The sequence below is a fragment of the Phocoena sinus genome, chromosome 7, assembly GCF_008692025.1.
Source record: "Phocoena sinus isolate mPhoSin1 chromosome 7, mPhoSin1.pri, whole genome shotgun sequence".
Lineage (NCBI taxonomy): Eukaryota > Metazoa > Chordata > Mammalia > Artiodactyla > Phocoenidae > Phocoena > Phocoena sinus.
Genome location: NC_045769.1, coordinates 13,592,027 through 13,612,693, shown reverse-complemented (window position 1 = coordinate 13,612,693; position 20,667 = coordinate 13,592,027). Strand labels below are relative to the sequence as shown.

Genomic DNA, 20,667 nt, shown 5'->3' with positions numbered 1-20,667 from the left:
CCTATCTCCCAAAACATAGCCCCTATTTGGGTAGGGTGATCAACTGTCCCATTTTGCCCAAGACTGAAGGTTTCCAGGGAAGTGGGACTTTCAGTGCTAAAACCAAGACAGTTCCGAGTAAACCGGAGGCAGAAGAATTGCAGGTGGAAAGAATCACTCCTTTCACTGCCCACAGGAAATAAAAGTGAAATGTAAACACTCTCATTCCATACTCCTTTTTTGTCCCCCGTGAAGGAAGGACTGGGTAGACTTACTGAGCACGTGAACCGTTTTAAAAGGCTGCCTCTCATTGGTATAGAAATTATTTTTTGATATGGATAATGCATAGGTTATTGTTTTAGACAGATATACAAAGCAAGCACTCCTGTACGTGGTTCTTACCTTGGGATCACCAGAGGAGAACATGCTGATGTAACTGTTAACCGTCTTAAACACAAAACCCCGGTCCATAAACGTAAAGCAGCGCTAAAAAAGTAAAATTCTAAATTCAGACGTTTCTACTTTAAGGATCATTAAAGATGTTAGAAAAGATGATTAAATATATTGAAGTAAAATAACATTTAACTAAATGAGCTGTATAATAAATGTCTTAAAAATCTCTGTAATATGTTTAAGCATTCATCCACATATGGCAACTAATTAAAATACTAGATACAGTACACACACCAGAAAGTTACAAACCCATATTTATCAATTTTATAAAACATCTCTTGGAGCTTTGCAATGAGGCTTTCCTTTTAATATAGAAAGTTTTAGCTTTTACTTGTCTATTTTTAAAAACCACTTAGTTACATTTTATTATTATTTTCTTTTAGTTATTCGATTCCATAATTCCTCAGGTGAAGAAACTTGCTGTGCAACATTGGGTAGGAACAGGGCAGAGACATGTCAGGAAAACCTTTTAAAATCTCACTGGCTGAAAAATAAATAAATAAATAAATAAAATAATAAATTCTCACTGGCCTCCTTCAACAGAATAGCTTTTCTTTTCAACCAAGGCAGCTTGAATTTGAAGAGTGAAGGTAAGAGATCCTGGGATTTCTATCAGTGAGCTGCTCACTGCCTCTTTATTATGTTGTCAATCCCTCTTAACTGGAAAAACGAGAGCCTTAAACAGTAGGTAGGTTTGGAGTCAGGCAAGCGTTCCAACTTGGTACAGCACCCACTCTCTCTCCCAAAGACCCACGGCCATGTCACCAGTAACCAAGCTACACTGGCCAATTACTGCACTGGAAAAGTGTGAAGTGGGCATGGACCATAGTTACTGATGCAGTATCTTGGGGAGGCACTATAGCAGATTGGCATATGGGGTCATCACTGCGTGTGTGGGGGTTGCATTCTACCCAGCCACATGTGTGTGAGCATGCGTACTACATGGGAACATTTCTCAGCTGCTACGTCACTCAGCATAGAAGCCTTCTTTCTCGTCCAAAGAGCCCTGTATGGTCCATTGTACTGGTTTTGCATCTCTTAATCTCTCCTCAATTTTACAAACAGATCTCTTTTCTCAGAAAGGACTGAACATAAAATCTTGTTATAGGTAGTCTACCAAGTGCAAAGTCTCCCACTGAAATACGCCCGTGTGTAAACATGAGCTTTTTTCTCTAATAACATTTTTCCAGTTTTTTGGTCATTTATATGTTTGTTTTGTTTCCTTTTCCATTTTTCTTTGTTTTCTTCTGAGTTTTTTTTTTCATTACCTATTCATTACTGTGTTAACATACTGCTTCATTTATATTTTCATTTTCAATATGGATTTAAGTTCTTTCAATAACTCTCCCCTTAGAAAAAAGCAAATGGCTCCCATGTCCTCCCACCTCCCAAAAGAACAGTGAGGAAAGGTAGACAGCAGAGCATAATCATAAGCGCAGAACACGTAGAGCACCTATAAGGGGAGGATGGGAGGAGAAGAGGGCTTTCATGTCTTCTACACTATGTAGGCTCCCAGCTAGTGTGTCAAATCCTCCCAGGCTCTCCATCTGCAGAAGGAAGTCCCGACTGGTGACCCTTGGACTATCCCCAATATGGAGCTCCCTCCCCAGAAGACCTCTGCTGTCTCTTTCCTGCTGGGAAGAAGCTTGTGTCTCACCTTGCAGAGAGAGGAAGACCACCTAGTATAACTGTGGGTTCTAGAAACTTCTCAAGAAACAGTAAGAGAAAAGAAGCCCTTTGGTGAAGACACAGGGCCCTTTGATTAGACAGAGAAGGGGTTGGTGAGTCCTGTCATTGAACAAGGGTAGTGGTGAGAAGAAGGCTGCCTACCCTGGGGATCTAGGGAAACTCACTAAGACTTTCTTGAGATTTAAGAAGACTTTGTATGTGGTAAACTTGTCATTCTCTTTCTAAGGGACAGTGAGGGAAAAGGAGGGGTCATTCCTAAGATACAAAGTCAGCAGAATCAGCCTTCTTCCTGCAGAGAGCCCTCCTGCAGATCAAGCTTCATCAGATGTGTCTCTCCTGTCACCAGTCCCTTGTGTCTGGTCCATCCCAGCATCTTCTTAACCCCAGGCGAAGGGACCTCTCTGCTTTTATTTATCTATCTATCTATTTATTTATCTATTATTTAATGGTACGTGGGCCTCTCACTGCTGTGGCCTCTTCCTTTGTGGAGCACAGGCTCCGGACGCATGGGCTCAGCGGCCATGGCTCACGGGCCCAGCCGTTCCGCGGCACGTGGGATCCTCCTGGACCGGGGCACGAACCCGCATCCCCTGCATCGTCAGGCGGACTCAACCACTGCGCCACCAGGGAAACCCCTGCTTTTATTTTAAAATAATTTATATTAACCTTCTATATGAGTAGAAAATAATTTATAATAGGCTCTGGTAAGCTATGGCCCATGAGCCAAAACTGGCACACTGTTTGTTTTTCAAAAGTTTTCAAAAGTTTTACTGACACAGCTACACCCATTTGTTTATATATTGTCTACGGTGAATGGTCTATGGTTGTTTCTACGTTACAGTTGCAGAGTTGGGTAGTTGTCACAGAGACTGTATGTTCTGCAGAACTAAAAATATTTAATATTTGACCATTTATAGAAAACAATTTTGCAGATTCTTGATATAAAGGATAACTTATACCCTATCAGACTTTTTCTCAGTTTGGCTTAGTAAATTAAAAGCCAAATAGTCTAAATTACAATCAAAAATATATTTTTGTATATATGGCTGTTGCAATGAAAAAATGTTTATTTTGTCTCATCAACTGTGAAAGTCACAGTTTTACTCTATAGATGGTTCAGTGATGAGTTATGAAATCCCAAATTGCAAAACACACCACTGAGTGACTTTCCCTGTATATTTTACAAAACCTCTGGGCCCATCATTTCCTTTCCTTTGCCCCTGTGCTAGGTATTAGCTTATGTACCACCCACAGCAACTTTTGCATAGATGAAGTTTCTAGAAAACATTTATTTATTCCACAAACACAGAACATTTAAGTAAAATAGAGTAGATATGAAGACTTTCTCTTTTCACTGACTTGCTTATCCATCTTTTTTTTCATAATTAGAACTATCACAGATGTTTCTTTAAACATAATTTGCTACCAAAGTCTGTTTTTTATATTAGATGATTTCCAAATGATTTCCAAATGCTAATTGAAATAAAGTAGAGATTAGTCAGACGAGCATTGTACAATGCTTGTATGGTGGACTTTTATAATGTACAATATATTAAACTAATGTTTTCATTTATAAACTTCACATATAAGTATTGCTTTCAGTTTGCAGTTCATGGATCCACATATCTTATAGACTATATTTGTTTTATCTATTGTCAATCCATGCTTTTTACCCACTGATTTCACAACCACTGGTATCACCATTAGCTTTATACTTTGTGTCTTTTTTCATCTTGGACATTCATGTTAGACATTAGTTTATGTACCACCAGAAGCAACTTTTGCATAAATGAGCTCCAAGGAAAACATATATTTATTCTAATAAGTACAGAGCATTTAAGCCAAAAAGAGTGGATAATACTAGGTCTTTTTCCTTTTTAAGAGACTTGCTTATGCGACCTTGTTTTTTGGAATTTTGGGAAGAATATTGCAGCTATTTCTTGAATGTAATTTGCTTACAAATGAGACAGTATGCCATTTTCCCCCAAATTTTCTTTTCCATCAAGCACTTCAAATGAACTACTAGCATAGTAATAAACCTTATTCTCATAGGTCTTAAAAACATGGTAGAAAACTAGAGTAATTTTTTTCTCCTTTGCTCTTTTCCTCCTCAACTCTGACCATCCCTTTCTCTTTCTGAAGCAAGAAAAAAAGCAAAAATAAGAGGCAAAACAGTGAAGAAAAAGAAATACAAGATGAGGACAAATATAGTATGCAATTTGAAACTGCATTTAACACATTAAAAAAGAAATTAGACTGAATTAAAACTCACCAAAGACAACTTAAGCTAATTTTCCATCTACCTCCATAGCCTCTTAACTTTGTTAGTAGTATTTATTTATAAATTCCCACACCTATCCAGGATGTTATGGTGTCTACCACAGAGAAACAAGTGAAGTGGCTTCATCAGTAGTCAACAGTTGGGCAAAAGAAGGAATAGAAGAAAAACATTATCTTTCTGGTTGAATGTATTATCTGTTAAATGATACGCCATCATTCTACATTAGCTTTTCTTGGACTAAGCACATTTTTCTTCTCAATTCAATAGAAATGCCTGTAATTCAAAGAAATGATGCTAAATATATGTATGTATATATATATATATGTTATATATAGTCACTTTATGTTGCTCAATACTTTGATAATTTTCCTTTTATGTGATTAATGCACAATATTTTCATCATGTAAAAAGAGCCTAGAGGTAATATAACAAAAGTGCTAAATTCCCCCAAATTTTCCCGAAGTGGCCATTTGGCATCACTGTTAGAGCTGTATCCAATCCAAAACATCACTTCAAGGGCAGAAAAGCCCAAGAGAATAATATTGTCACAGTGCAGCTTCTTTAAAAATCTCCTTTTTCTCTTTAAAAATATTTAGAAGTACTACACTTGGCAACACTCAAGTAGATACTTTTCTTTAACCTTAGTTTTTGTTCTGTGTGACTCCAAACAGGAAAAAGTATCGAAAAGTATTTCAAGCAAGAAAGATGTAGAGATGAAAGTATTCATCTAATCCTGGTAGTCTTGACTTTTCATCATAAATGAAACTGTGACTTAAATTGACATTTAGAGTATCTCACACCCACTATCACGGAGGCTTGAATAGAACTGTGATCTTGTATAATTGTACCTTAAGAAATCTGGCAACGCTGTGGTTTGCCCTTCTTGTTTCTTCAAGTGCATCTTTGTTTTTCCAAATCATGTGGTCGGCTAGGCTCATGACAAGATTGTCCAATTCATTTTGGTAAGATTCAGGAAATCGTTGAGGCCGAGAAAGCTAAGGAAAGAATGGATCATTTCTTTATAATGTGACCTGTGAAATACTAAGCCTGGAAAACATAAACTGTAAGACTTACTACAAACAAAAAGTCGTTCTGAAAACTTGAAAGCAATAATAAAATAGAAGCCCTTTTAATTTCAAGGTCATGATTTTTATCATTTTCATTTAATGTTTCTTTCTATTTTGCCCAATAAGTTTTTCACTTTTTCATTATAAATTATAACATATATGAATTGCAGGCTATTCAGACAATGTAGAAATGTAACATTTTTTTATAACCTCTTAATTCCCCTCCTTTCCCTCTCCGGAAATAACTACTATCAATGGTTTAATGAATATTATTCTAGATTTTCTTTGACTCACAGTTCTCTAATTTAAAAATCAATTATTTTGATTTTTTAATACTAGAAATCCTCCAATAAACAACTATAAGAAATCAGTGAATGAATAACTGAATGAGTACAGATATCGGTTTGTAATGTTCACTAATAAGTAGTGAGTCCCAGCTACTCTTTTTAAAACATTTATTTCAGCTTTATTGAGTTATAGTTGACATATAAAATTATAAGATATTTAAAGCATACACTGTGGTGCTTTCATACACATACACATTGTGAAAGAATTCCACCCTCCACCCCTCATCTACTTAATTAAGCCATCCATCAGCTCACATACATATTTTTGGGGAGAGAACATTTAAGTTCTACTCTCGGCAAATTTCAATTACACAATACAGTGTTATCAACGATAATCACCGTGTTTTCCATTAGATGCTCAAACCTTATTTATCTTATAGATGAAGGTTTACACAAGCTAGTCTTAACTCAATGGTCCCAGCATATGCCACCGCAGGTGCCTGTGGGACTTCACAGTCAAGATGTTTTGGCGCAAGATAAAGAGTGATTTGGCTGTGAGATTACATAACATACATTGAATACAACTCTATAGGCCCCTAAAGACTGCCCGCAGTCCAGGAATCCAACCCCTGCCCCCCAATTTGAACTCCTGCACATAAAGGGAAAGTTTCAGGCAGCTGAGTTTTCCCATTTCAGTCTCTACTTGGTGAATTTACACAGCTTCTTTGCACGAGATAGGTAAGATTCATTCATCTTTACAAGTTGGCTTTAAAATTAGACTCGCATTTTCACTATAGACAGAAACAGACAATTGAGAGTTAGACAGTGCCATATTCTCTAAAATTCTGAGCACCCAGCCTTCCATGAGGCAAGAAAAAAAACCACGGAGGCTAAAATTACAGGAACTGCATAGAACGAACAGTGATTAATTGTTGGACGCTGGAGCTGACTTGGACTGGCTTTTTTTTAAGCCATTGTACCAGGACATGACTGTATAGGCATTTTGAGGATTTCATGGTTACCCCCTGTATATATTCCAAGCTTATTGTTGAAATCAAATTAAGTTAACAACAAATAAACCTAGTGAATTTAATTGCAGACATCATTTTTCATCCTGCTCTGTGTACCCTGGGGAAATAAGGGTAAACAATTCACCTATGAAAGCAACAATCACTTTTTAGATAATCAAAGCACATTTGTAGTTTTCCTTTTTTCATTGTGTTAGTCCTCCAAGATACATTAAACATATCAATGTCAACATTTTCTTCACAAGGACATACAGTAATACCTTGGACTTTGATAACCCGTCTGTTCCTCTGTCTTTTCTGCCTTCCTTTCAAACTCCCCTTGTAGCCTACTCCTACTCTTAACCCAAAGACATGCTGCTCGGTAAACACACGAGCAATATTTTTAATTGTTCTCTGGAAGTCTAACCCAAGGGCTTGAGGCGGGTGAATTCCTGAGCTGGGGACGGTGGATTTTCTCTCTCAGGGCAGGGGAGGAAGGGGGGTAAGGTGACAGCATGGTTGAATCCCAAGCTGCAGAGCTGGAACGCGTTGGAGAACCTGGGCTATGATATGGTAGAGGGCCCAAGGATCAGGTGCAGAATACAGGGGCTGAATTTCAGGCATTTGGGAATTTCGTTAAGAACAAGGGGCTGATGGGAAACAAAAGGTGTAGCCAGTACAAGAAAACTTTGGCTACTAGAGCTCAGTGTTGAGAAGATATTCAGCACTTCCCAGTAAATAGGAATTCGCCTTGGACAAGAAAGCAGGGGTCACAGGGAGGTGTTATCTGCCTTTCAGAGGACCAGACTAGGGTATCTGACTTTCTCACATCTCCTTGATGATGGAAGCTTTTTTTAATAGCAAAGAAAGCTATTCACTTCACAATTAAAAAATAAGAAAAGAAAATGCAAATAGCTTGGGAGATGTTTATTGTGAATGCTTTCAAGTCAAATGATGGTATCTGGTCTTCTCCTACTGTGATAAATAGAGATGGCTAGAAAATTGGAAGGCCGTGCACCTCTGGAAGAAAACTGGGTATGGTGATTGCTATGGAAGAGGGTAATGAAAAGGGAACTTGAATGAGTGAAGATAAACTCTCCTTTACTATGAGTTCCTTTATTCTTAGGCTGTTCATAAGGGTGTTTTCTGACCTATCTATTTTAGCAGATACATACTGGTGGAAACTAAAGGATTTTAGTCCAATTTGTTCTTTTTACAGATGGGCGAACAGACTCTGAGACGTTTAGTGTCTTTTTTTAAAATCATCTAACATGATAGTGGCAGAGCAAGGATTACAGTGGTGAGGTTTCCTGATACAGCTTAAGAACAGAGATAGGAATCATTCTTATCTTCATGTTAGATTTTCTCTTCCTCCCGGACAGGAGGCTCTTATCTCTGGAAGTAGAAGAGCAGACACAGCTGAAAAGCAAACATAGGACTTAAGAACTAAGAGTTATGGAATACCAGAGATGATTAGATGTGCAGCCAAGGCAGGTCTGTTATGCTTATGTCAAGGCCATGTTTGGAAAGGCCTGAGGTCTGGAGCCATGGATGGGGCATGTGGATGGATGGCCTGAGGATGGTGGCTTGGCAGACTCCCCTGAATCCTCAGTGCCCCATCCCTCTCTATTAAGAGTCAGCACTTCTCCTGTGTGGGAATACACTGCAAAGGTCTCTCCCTGCAAGACGCCAGGCAAACCCTTCGAGAGCTGTCCTTCCTCCTCTCCCGGAGCTCAGGCCATGAACTGGGATTAAATGCCAGCTTAACTCAGCTGTGAACCTGCTGGGCCTAATAAGGTAAGGAAGAGCGTGTACCCCAAGGAGTTGTAAGAATTAGTTAGCAGGTACCAGCAGAAGCCACAGTGGGAGTACCACTGAGATTGGATGTTGAGTGTGTTTGACCAAGATGGCCAGAACCTAAGAATGGATAAATTCAAATTCATTGACATGAGGGCACTTTGTCAGGACATGGGCTTAAATAAGACCTCAGGGGATGGACCACTCACTGTTAGCTGGCTCTTAGAATCCTGGAGGTGGCTCATTTTAGGCAGAATGGAAATGCCTAGGTTGCCCTGGCAGATGAATGAGGAAGGAATAGAGAAGCAGACGAAGGTGGACACGTAGGAATGGAAATATGAGTCCAGAAGACCCACTATCCACCACGGCCATCAGGAGGGTAGTGGGGACCGACATCCCTAAGACCGTTCGGTGGTGTCTCCCATCTGCAGGTGAGAGAGGCAGTCACAGTGTTGGCTCACTAACAGTCATGAGGATGAGGGGCATCAATATAACAGAGGCCATGTGATTGCACCTAATCTCCAGGGGCCAGGGGGTTGCGATTACCAAAACAAATGGCAAATCTGGAGAGCAGCCAAGGGGGCTTGACTCTCAGGGAGCTACAGAGCTGATTAATGACATGTTGGAAGCCCTAGGGACGAGACAATCAGTGGCCAACAATGGCGATGCTTAAGTCCACCAAGAAGGCAAGGCTGGACAATCGGGAGATGAGGATGTTTGTTCCAGTAAATAGACGTGAATCCTCTCTCTGTTCTTGGATCTCAGTCAATTTTCAGATCTGGTACATGCTGACTGAAGAGGAGGCAGGGTCCCTAAAGAAAGCCCCCTACAGAACTTTGGTAAGTACATACTGTAATGATTCTACCAGTCCTTCTCCAAGGGCTTTCCTCAGGTGACGATACTAGGCAGAGGGGAATATTCATATATTTCAAGAACTATTGGCCACAAGATCTGAGTTGATACTGCTATCTGGAGACCAAAACACCACCATGTCCACCAAATTAGAGTGGAAACTCACAGGATTAATAAAGTTGCCCTGCCCAAAGTTCTGTTAGCAGAGAGTCCACTGGCTTCAAAAATCCACCAAACAGCCATTTACCTGGTCCAAATGTTTAATTTGTATTGACATAATTAGCATCTAGAGTAACCACACACTGGATGCTTGGGAGGGTGAGACCATCCTGGACCACTCTGGAATGAGGGTTTGGGTCACAACACAGTAAGTCACCAAGACCTTCAGAGCTGCTGGCTGAGGGTGAGGGCAATCTAGAATGGATGGTAGAGCGGGGAGGTGATGACAACCGCACAGGGTTCCAAGACCAACTACAGTAACAGGGGCTACAGTTAATCCCACTAGTCTCCCTCTTGTAAGTTTCCTTTCAGGAAGGAGAGGCCCATGGGAACTGTGGAGGAGAAGATTCATAATCATACGTGAAAGGTAGTGTAAGCTGTGGACTGTGGACCACGGGTGGCAGCCGAGGATGTGCATAGCTCAGATACTCCCTTGAGGAAAAGTCTACTGGGATGAATGAAGTAACTACGAAGCCTTTGGGACCCACCCAAGAGTCCATGCCAGGCCACATTCTCTCCGGCTGCTCTGAGTAATTACTGAGCTTGCAGAGGTAACGGAGCCAGACCATCTTCCCGATGCAGGACTTTTGTCATGAACATTCTTTGCTCTCAGACAGCCCATTGGCCCACCTACAACTTTCTCACTGCAAGCCTCTTTTTAGCTGATCCTCCTTCCTTTGCTATCTCCTTTCACAGGTGTCAGAACTTCCTAGTCCTTTTGCCTGTCCCTTTATCCTTTGTAGTCATTTTTGTACTTCTAATTTTGTCCTGGCATCTGCTTCTGAAGGACCTGTACTGATAACACACAATCATGTCTCACATTTATTGGATGCTATTGTATTACCTACGATCGTACCTGAATTTTATTTGTGTCAATCAAGTGCTGTGCCATGGATTTTAGGATAATTGCAAAGAAGAACCAGGAATGCTGTTAGGAAAAGAAAAGACAACCAGAAATTTATCATCTTATAGCAAAATAATGATAATTCCATTCTTCACAACGTGCAATTTTATAAAACGTTTATCTTAAAATGTATTCTTCGAAATTCAATGCATCAGAGCAATAGTATACTCTCCATTATGTTAGGATCATCCTTAGCAAAGTTCTAATGGTAAAAGTAAATACCAGATACTTCTGTTCCTCAGTCATCTCAAAGACTGTTTAAAACAAGATACTGGTTTGCTAGACATGGCTGAGTAGACAGTAGTCTTATGAAATACTTATTCATTCATTGGGTGTTCTATCTGTTTTACTTAAACAAAACTAAGTAAAACTTTTTTATCTTAAAATATGGTGTAGCAGACCCACCCCTAACATTGCCAGGGATAGAGGCAAGAGTGAAAATGGAAGCCACGTGTGAAACTATCTAAAAGTTCAAAGTCAAGTTAGCAGAGTCTTAAATAAAATATGTTGGATCCTCCTATCTTGACAAATATAACTTCATGACAACTTGGAATGCTGTACAAGGACGTGGGGCTCACCCCCTCTTCTCACCTGAGGCTCTGCCCTACACTGAGGGGCCTGGGGCACGTGGGTGACTGTCCAGCCTGCAAATCCAGGCGCTGCCCACAGACTGGTCCCTCTCTCCCACCAAACACGGCTCCCCTCTTGGGTCTTGGGTTACACTCCAGATTTTCCCTCTGAACAATGGACTTAGGAAAGAGATCTAAGCATGGCCAGGAATAAACCTATAAACCCTTTAGGTAGGGGCTCCTGGGGATTCTTATAGGTGCTGAAGAGGCGGTAGGGGCTCCCAGGAGCATTGCTCTTGGCTATTCTCATACTTTTTCTTATGAGAAGGGGTGCATTTGGAGAAGATCAAAGCAGATTCAAGAGTGGAGGCCCCTCTTTCTTGGGTCTAAGGGTCTTGCTTAACCCAGATGCAAAAAATATACATCACATATTGTATACACTTACAAAGAATACACTTCCCTGAGCCTCTTCCCTTCCCAGCCTCTCCACCACAGATAATGATTTTGAATTTTGTGCTCATCATTCCCTTGCTTTCCTTCATAATTTTGCTACCAATATCATACATCGAAGTGATATTCAGTTTTGCCTGCCACTGAACTTTAAATAAACGGAATCATCCTGTATGTATTCTCTTGTGATTGCCTTTTCAATTCAACAAATGCTTTTCTGAGGTTTGTTTATGTGGAGCTAGGTAGCTGGGGGTCCTCTATTGTCACTGCATCACATATATAATCCCAATTTACCTATCTGCTCTACTGTGGATGGGCATCTGAACTACATCCAATTTTAGGCTGATACCAACCACGCTGTTAAGAACTTTTGAGTACTGGGTTCTAATGCTGGAAGATTGACTGAGATGAGGAAGAAAGGACGTTTAAGCTCTAAAGGGGCAGCTCTGGCTTAAAAAGGGGGTCATTCCTTAGTAAACTTGATATTGGAAGTGAAATTCATGCTGTTGGGAATAGTTAATTAACACAAGGCACCCCACCTTGTCCTAAATAATATTTTTAACCACCATGCCAAATGTTCTAACATTTGTCTCTTGATTCAACTGACACCTGTCACTCTCACTCCTCAGCACTCAGCCCCCCCTCCACTATTTACCTTGAATCCACCAGGACCAATCCCATTGAGACTCTTGCCTCTGTTCACGTCTGATGACAGAAGAAGCCCCACTCCTCTCCTGCCCTCTGGTCTCCACAGGTGCTGCACACCCCCTTGTGTATCTCACTGCTTCTCATCTCCTGAAACCCACCCACCATACCTTTGGTCTGGAACACATGGTCCATCACCAATAAAATCTCCTGAAGATGGAACTTCTCCTCCAAACATTCCCTTTGCCTTGTCTTTTAACTGAACACTGACTCTCCCCAGAGGACCCTGCTGGAGAGGGTGTGGAGAGAAGGGAACCCTCCTACACTGTTGGTGGGACTGTAAATTGGTACAGTCACTATGGAGAACAGTATGGAGGTTCCTTAAAAAACTAAAAATATAACTACCATATGATCCAGCAATCCCGCTCCTTGGCATATATCCGGAGAAGAACATGGTTCAAGAGGATACATGCACCCCAATGTTCATTGCAGCACTGTCTACAATAGCCAAGACATGGAAGCAACCTACATGTCCACTGACAGACGAATGGATAAAGACGTGGTACATGTATACAATGGGATATTACGCAGCCATTAAAAAGAATGAAATAATGCCATTTGCAGCAACATGGACGCTAGGCAGGCAGCTTTCTTCAGCAGCCCCGCCTCCACTCTCACCCCACTACAGTCTATTCTCTACGCAGCCATCAGAGCGATCCTTTTGAACCAAGATCAGCTCAAGTTACTCCTCCACTCAAAGTCCTCTGACGGCTCCCAGTTTCTCTCTGAGTGGAAGCCAAAACCCTTGCAATGGCCCACAGGCCTTACATTACCTGCCAAACCTCCCGCTGCCTCTCTGACTTCAACTTGCCTCCGCTTTTCTTTGCTCACGTGGCTTCAGCCACATTGGCCTCCCTGCCATCTTTCAGGCGTACCCACTAGGTGTGCTGCTGCCTTACAACGTTATACAGGTCTTCCCCTCTACCTTTTTTTTTGAAATATAGCTGACTTACAATATTATATTAGTTTCAGGTACACAACATAATGATGCAATATTTTTATAGATTGTACTCCATATAAGGTTATTATAAAAATATTGGCGATATACCCTGCGCTCTACATTACATCCTTGTAACTTATTTTATACCTAACAGTTTGTACCTGTTAATCCCCTTCACTTATTTGTCCCCTCCCCCCACTCCTCTCTCATCTCAGAACCGCTAGTTCATCCTCTGTATCAGTGAGTCTGTTTCTGTTTTGTTATATTCACTTGTTTGTTTTACTTTTTAGATTCCACATATAAGTGAATGAAATTTTGCTATTTGTGACATCATGGATGAACTCGGACAGTATTATGCTTAGTGAAATAAGTCAGACAAAGATAAATACGGTATGTTTTCCCCTCTACCTTTAATGTTCTACCCTAAACATCTCCAGCTCCCTCACTTTCTTCACATTTCTAGCTGAGGTATTACCTTCTCCATGAGCTCTACCTTGACCATTCTATTTAAAACTGCAAACCTCACCCTGCATACTCAGGACTCCACATTCCATTTACCTGCTCGACATTTTCTTTTCCTATGCTACGTCTCACCTCCAAACGTACAATTTAATTAACTTTGCTATTATGTGTGTCATTTATTGCTTTTATCCCGCAGTAGAATGTAAGCTTCCCAAGGGCAGAGATCTTTATTCTATTCTCTAAATGCAGGCCAAATGCCTAGGATGGTGAGGATGGTGCTTGTCACAAGGAAGGCACTTGGAACGTACTTGTTGGATAAACTGAATGAATATACTCATACGGATAATTGAAATTTAAACAAACAAGCCGCTTGGCCCAGGAAAATTTGATGTTAGTCAACTCCTGTTGACGCTTATTGATCCAGCCTTCAGCCTCCCCTTCTAGCTACTTACTAATCAATCATCTATCTGTCAAGTCATGATAGATAATTAATTTAGCAGGGGACTAAATTCACAAGTCTATAAGTTACATCTTTCCCAGCTTCTCACCATCTCTTCTTATATTACTACAAATGCATGTGTTTCAACTTTTGGGGGTCAAAGAGTGGCTGTTTCTCTGCCTCTTCTCTGCCGTCAGTATGTTCATGTCTACATCATTAATCCTTTTGTTGGTAGTTTTCCTCTTACTGTGCCTGAAAACCCAATAAACTTTATTTGGGGTACACTTAGCGTTTTTGAATGTTTTGGGTCATTCTTAATAGTCATTCGTTCTGCCTTTAGGCCAAAGGACTTAACTTGAGTCCATTCTACTTGTTAAAATGATCTGTTCTCTTGACATGGATCTCTTTTTCTTAATAGGTTCATATGTTACCGTTTCAACATGAAGCTTATACCGGAAACTATTAGAGAAACGATCTATAAAAATCAATGACTCCTATCACCTTCAGGGTTGAGTGTAAGCCATCCCAATGAAAGGACCGTCTTTAAATTCTTTACCTTCAGGACATGCTTGACTGTTGTGGAGTCATTTGATTGCAAAAGACCAGTCACATTTTTAACCAGTTCCTCATGTATAGTTCTCTCCTTGCATGCCATGGTCTTGAACACAAACTGAAGAAAATCCAAAAAGTAAAAAAAGTTAAATACTTAAAAACAAAGCATCAAAAATTACGTTCCAAGAATAATTCATGTCTCAAAATTATCTGCTCATGCCAGATTTTGTCATGAAATAAATGAAGGCCCAATGATAAGTGTAATACACACCTGCTCCTATTGAGGGCTTTGCACAGGTAAAGCCTTGCTCACCTAAGTTCTCCTTGAAACGCTCTTTGTAGAAATCACAAAGAAGATCAGAGAGCAATTTAGAGGGTTCAAGGAAACATGGAGGGCTTTGACCCACCTACTTAGGATACATTTCCCCTTCTCCTTCCTTCCACTGGCAACAGGTGGGTGGCATGGTAGCATTTCTTCATCCTGAAAGGGTAGAGCACCCACTCAAATAGCCAAGTGGGGAAGCAGGCGCCTTCCAGAGGCCAGTAGGTGAGCTGCCCACAAGCCCAGGGTCCACTACCATCTCATACTGAGACATGGCAACCAACAGGTTCATAATAATTGGCCATCAGTAAGGTAACTAATGCTTCTCGCTCTCTTTTCTTGAAAGATTGGTGCTGGCATTCACCACTGAGTGCATGTCATGGTTTAGTTTTCCATATTTCTTCATATATTTGAAGTATCAATTCATGCATGTATACTTGAAATACAAAATGCTTATTACTGAATTATAATATTTTACTTATGAGTTGGGTTTGCCTCAAGGAAGGTCATTTCTTCATAATATTCAAAACTTGGACTTCACTACAGTCAAGGATGAATGCAGGCAAGAAACAAAGCAGAGGCACTTTGCATTTGGGTCTGTAATTATTTCTTTGAACTTCATAGGCCACTGACATCTAAATCATTCTGATGGGGCCTAACTTCTCCACGCTCATCCCAAAGGAGAAAAACAAGGCTAAGAAATGCATGAAACTAGCTAAAATCAAGAGTCGTATGATTTTCCCCCTCATGGAATATGACTCATAGAGGGTAATGTCATCAACTGTCTAATGCCACGTGCAGTAATTCAGCCCCAAGGGCATTTTGACTAGCTCTTAAATTTAAAAAATTTTGGCTAGACCATATCAGTCCTACGAATTGCTGTGAACAATGGCATTTAATTAGACTGACCTTAGGTATACATTTTTGAAAAAGACATGGTGTATGTGTGCAGTTTGGATATCGTAGATGGAGTGAGTTAGCAGCATTTAGCACCACTGAACTTGAAATGGTGTTTAGATTACTTCTGAATAGGTTTGAATTATATCAGCTATCCCATCTTTCAAGGACATCAAAGCACGTATTGGTACCAGTTTTCATTATACTCTTAGGTGCGGGGCTTAATGTATATGCTAAAAAATAATTTTTTCCACCACGGGTAAAAAAAAGTCATACTCCTTGGTCAAGGTCAGGCTGTCAGCCATGTACTGCAGCAGGAGACAAATCACAGAATCATAGACCTAGATGTTCACGTGGTCTCCCCCATCTCACTTCACAGAGGGGAAAAGTGAGGCTCAGAGAGGCTGATTGCTCCAAGTTAACTATTTACACTTGATCTTAGCCAAAAGGCCGAGAAGCGATCCAAGTTAACTATTTAACCTTAACTAGAATGTCGTTTTCCATCTGCTACTTTAATGCTCTTTCCAGAGTAAAATTCCAGTTGGTTATATTTATTAGGCTGTATTTGTTTTAGATATATGAAATTATGTTATAAAATATCTTTAGGAATTTTTATCAGCTTGAAATTCCACATAGGTGTATTTCTAGATTTGAACCACTTCAAAGCAAACTAAATACACAGCTTCTTACATTACAAAATCAAAAGATCTCATCAGGATATTTCAAACATCCCGCTTAAAAATAAAGACCTTTCCAGGGTGCATTTCCAGGACAATGCTCCAAGAGCACCACAGATAACATCTGAGAGCTGATTTAAGGCTCTCACCAGGAACTAGCCTCGGCTGTCACAAAAATAACTGCAACATCAGTGGGTTCTCAATGCAATTTTCAGTGATTCCATTGGAACAAGGTAAATAATATGTGTGTTGAAAAGGAGATGACTTTGTGTAATAAGGACTGGGGAATTTTTTTTCTTCTCAGCCCCTTTGGCAATTGAAATGGAAAACTGGGGTAAGTGTTGAGAGAATGAAAATTCTATAGATGATTTCTGTGGAACAGTAAAGTCTTCAATACCCTATAAAAGTAAGCTATGACTCTGTCTTAGAGAGCAAACTAAAAATGCATTTGTAGGTGGAACTGGCCTTTTGCCATTGAATTGTAGATCTTATTGGGTAAAATTATACCATAGGGAAATTATTGTGAAGAAGCTCTTTTTGGCGTATGGGCTATTTTAAGGAATGGCACACACTCATACTTAGATATTTGGGAAGACATCTAACATTTCTGACAGGTAGGAAACATGTAAATATAAAACTGTAATGAGAAAAATTCCTCACTGATGGCATCTCAGAAGGGTTCACTCCAGAATAAAATTTCTAGTTACTTCCTTTTACGGGAGCATTTCTGTCACAGAAGACGCCAAATTCTTCTCTAGTCACCTTTCTAGACATCTAAAATATATGGATAAATGTCTATCTATATATTAATGGAATATATCTTTTAATAAAAAGGTCTCTGTCTCTTAAAGATACAATCTGTGCATAAATATTGAAATTTAGGTCCTCTACGAATCATAAAGGAATATAAGGTACTTTCATTTATCTCTGGGTAGATTTTTTCTCTTCACTCAAGAAGATGACTTTTAGGTTGGAACTATAATGTGCAAACATCATCACAAGTTCACTGGCATTAAGTCACAGGCCAACTGAAAATGAGAATATAAACATATCCGAGTGAACATCTGACGAAGGCCACTGAAGGATGCAGTGCACACTGATGGGATGGGCTAGTGGTTCATGCCAGAGGATAAAGGACTTAACATACCAGAAGCAGGTACAAATATACAGTAACTGGGAAAATGAAATAATGCCTGAGAAAACAATAAAAAGAGCTAAGAAAACATTACAGAAGAAACATAGCACATTCAACAAACCAACAGGAAACATCTTCCTTAAATTTATAGAGGAATTTCATTTATCTGTAATGTTGACTTCAAAGGACGATACTTTAGTTTTCTCCTCTCTTTCTTTGCTCTCTCTCCCCATATATATATTCATTTGCACATGTACACATTATTTATACATTTATACATTGAAACAATACATTGAGCCCATCAATGCAAAAAGAAGGAATTCTAAGTAGCTAAGGGGAATGTCTGATACGACTGTGGTAGGCACCGTCTAGCTAAAGGGGGAAACTTCCCACTTGTTGCAGACAGGAAGTGAGAAAAGCCACACAGCACAAGGGGATATGACCAATGCCCAGGTGGCAATTTTGTACCTTAATATAGGACTGGACGCAGTGGTCCAGCTGCTCCTCATGGCACTTGGTCACGATGTCCGTCAGAACCCTGGAAAAGCAATGCTGTTGAGTGGACTTTCTGGAGAAGGCAGGAAAATACCACTTGGTTTGTCACTGGAGTGCTTGGTAAACTGGGTGCTTAATCGTTGTTGAATGAATGAACGAACCAATTTCAGACTCTCCCCACCCCCCTTATCCCCCAATACTGGGTGTTTAACATCTACAATACCCGTTAGCCATTTCCAACCATGAAATCTCTAAACACTACGATATAAGTAATGTATTATGGCTGCAATACCATACTGGAGACATTTTTGCCCAAGTCGTATGTGCTATTATGGTCTATGTGTTTGCTGACATTGTCTTCTTGGAAAAGGGATCATTTTTAGTACCTTATTAAAACTTCTTTAACCTCCAACTACCATGTTCCACTTTAAAAGGGCTAGTCTTCCAACCTAGAGGTGTTATATACATGCTTTTGGAAAAACTAATTAGTTTAAGATGCAGGTTTTTGGGTTTTCCCTCTTAGCTGGGTTAGGGTTTCCAGTAGCACTTGTGGTATGGGCTGATTTCTTCACATTAATACTTCCAGTTACTCCACGGCTGTAGGGCTTAGGAACAGCCCAGAATTTCAACAGATCTATCTGCTGAAATACTTAGGAGTTTTGCCAACACAGATGCATATACTCGTGTTGAGAAAGGCATAACTTGAAGGCACAGTTGGGGCCTTCTAATCTGGCTCCAGAACGGCCTGGTTGTAGTACTGTTAGAGATACTTTAATTTTCTAGAGCTTCAGAGTTACTTTAAAAATGACGCTAAAGGGGACTTCCCTGGTGGCGCAGTGGTTAAGAATCTGCCTGCCAGTGCAGGGGACGCGGGTTTGAACCCTGGTCCGGGAAGATCCTGCATGCCATTGAGCAGCTAAGCCTGTGCAGTGCGACTACTGAGCCTGCATTCTAGAGCCCGTGAGCCACAACTACTGAGCCCACGTGCCACAACTACTGAAGCCGGTGCACCTAGAGCCCATGCTCCGCAAAAAGAGAAGCCACCGCAATGAGAAGCCTGTGCACTGCCATGAAGAGTAGACCCCACTCGTTGCAACTAGAGAAAGTCTGCCTGCAGCAATGAAGACCCAACGCAGCCAAACAAACAAACAAAAAACTGACGCTAAAGACTCTCATTCTGAAAGATGCTAATAATATGTCTGTGAGTTATGAAGGTACTAGAAACATTTCAATGTGAAGAGTAGTTTTTTTCCAGAATGCTGTAACTAATATTTTAAAAAAAGTGAACTTTAGAAATATTTGATTCAATAATTAATCAAGAATTCTATCTCTAGAAAGAGGAAATTGTAACTGCCAAAGTCACAAGACAGATTAGTAATGTTGAAAGAATATAGTACAGGCAAATTTAAAGTGAGAACAGTTGAAGAAAAATTGAGCATAAAAAAATAAGATCCAGTGGGAGAGAAATGGTACAGCTATTCTGGAAAGCAATTCAGCATGTTATTTTTAATTAAAATTAAAAAAAATTAACATCTTTATTGGAGTATAATTGCTTTACAATGGTGTGTTAGTTTCTGCTTTATAACAAAGTGAATCAGCTATACATATACATATATCCCCATATCTCCTCCCTCTTGCATCTGCCTCCCACCCTCCCTATCCCACCCTTCTAGGTGGTCACAAAGCACTGAGCTGATCTCCCTCTGCTATGCAGCTGATTCCCACTAGCTACCTATTTTACATTTGGTAGTGTATATATGTCCAGGCCACTCTCTCACTTCATCCTAGCTTACCCTTCCCCACCCCGTGTCCTCAAGTCCATTCTCTACATCTGCATCATTATTCCTGTCCTGCCCTTAGGTTCTTCATAACCATTTTTCTTTTTTTAGATTCCATATATATGTGTTAGCATACGGTATTTGTTTTTCTCTTTCTGACTTACTTCACTCTGTATGACAGACTCTAGGTCCATCCACCTCACTACAAATAAATCAATTTCGTTTCTTTTAATGGATGAGTAATATTCCATTGTATATATGTGCCACATCTTCTTTAACCATTCATCTGTCGATGGACACTTAGCTTGCTTCCATGTCCTGGCTATTGTAAATAGAGCTGCAATGAACATTGTGGTACATGACTCTTTTTGAATTATGGTTTTCTCAGGGTATATGCCCAGTAGTGGTATTGCTGGATCATATGGTAGTTCTATTTTTAGTTTTTTAAGGAACCTCCATACTGTTCTCCATAGTGGCTGTATCAATTTACATTCCCACCAACAGTGCAAGAGGGTTCCCTTTTCTCCACACCCTCTCCAGCATTTATTGTTTGTAGATTTTTTGATGATGGCCATTCCGACTGGTGTGAGGTAGTACCTCATTGTAGTTTTGACTTGCATTTCTCTAATGATAGGTGATGTTGAGCATTCTTTCATGTGTTTGTTGGCAATCTATTTAGGTCTTCTGCTCATTTTTGGATTGGTTTGTTTG

General features: G+C 40.1%; 1 protein-coding gene across 6 annotated transcripts in view; it reads right to left on the bottom strand.

Moving 5' to 3' along the window:
* The window catches only part of DOCK10 (dedicator of cytokinesis 10), a 287,062-nt gene that overhangs the window by 45,825 nt on the left and 220,570 nt on the right, over positions 1-20,667 (bottom strand). For all 6 annotated transcript variants that reach the window (XM_032637063.1, XM_032637065.1, XM_032637066.1 and 3 more), the window contains 5 exons: positions 18,152-18,221; positions 14,657-14,770; positions 10,488-10,559; positions 5,251-5,397; positions 382-465 (listed from right to left, as the gene is read on the bottom strand). In XM_032637063.1, coding sequence (XP_032492954.1) covers positions 382-465; positions 5,251-5,397; positions 10,488-10,559; positions 14,657-14,770; positions 18,152-18,221 — 487 coding nt within the window. The remainder of the gene's footprint in view (positions 1-381; positions 466-5,250; positions 5,398-10,487; positions 10,560-14,656; positions 14,771-18,151; positions 18,222-20,667) is intronic.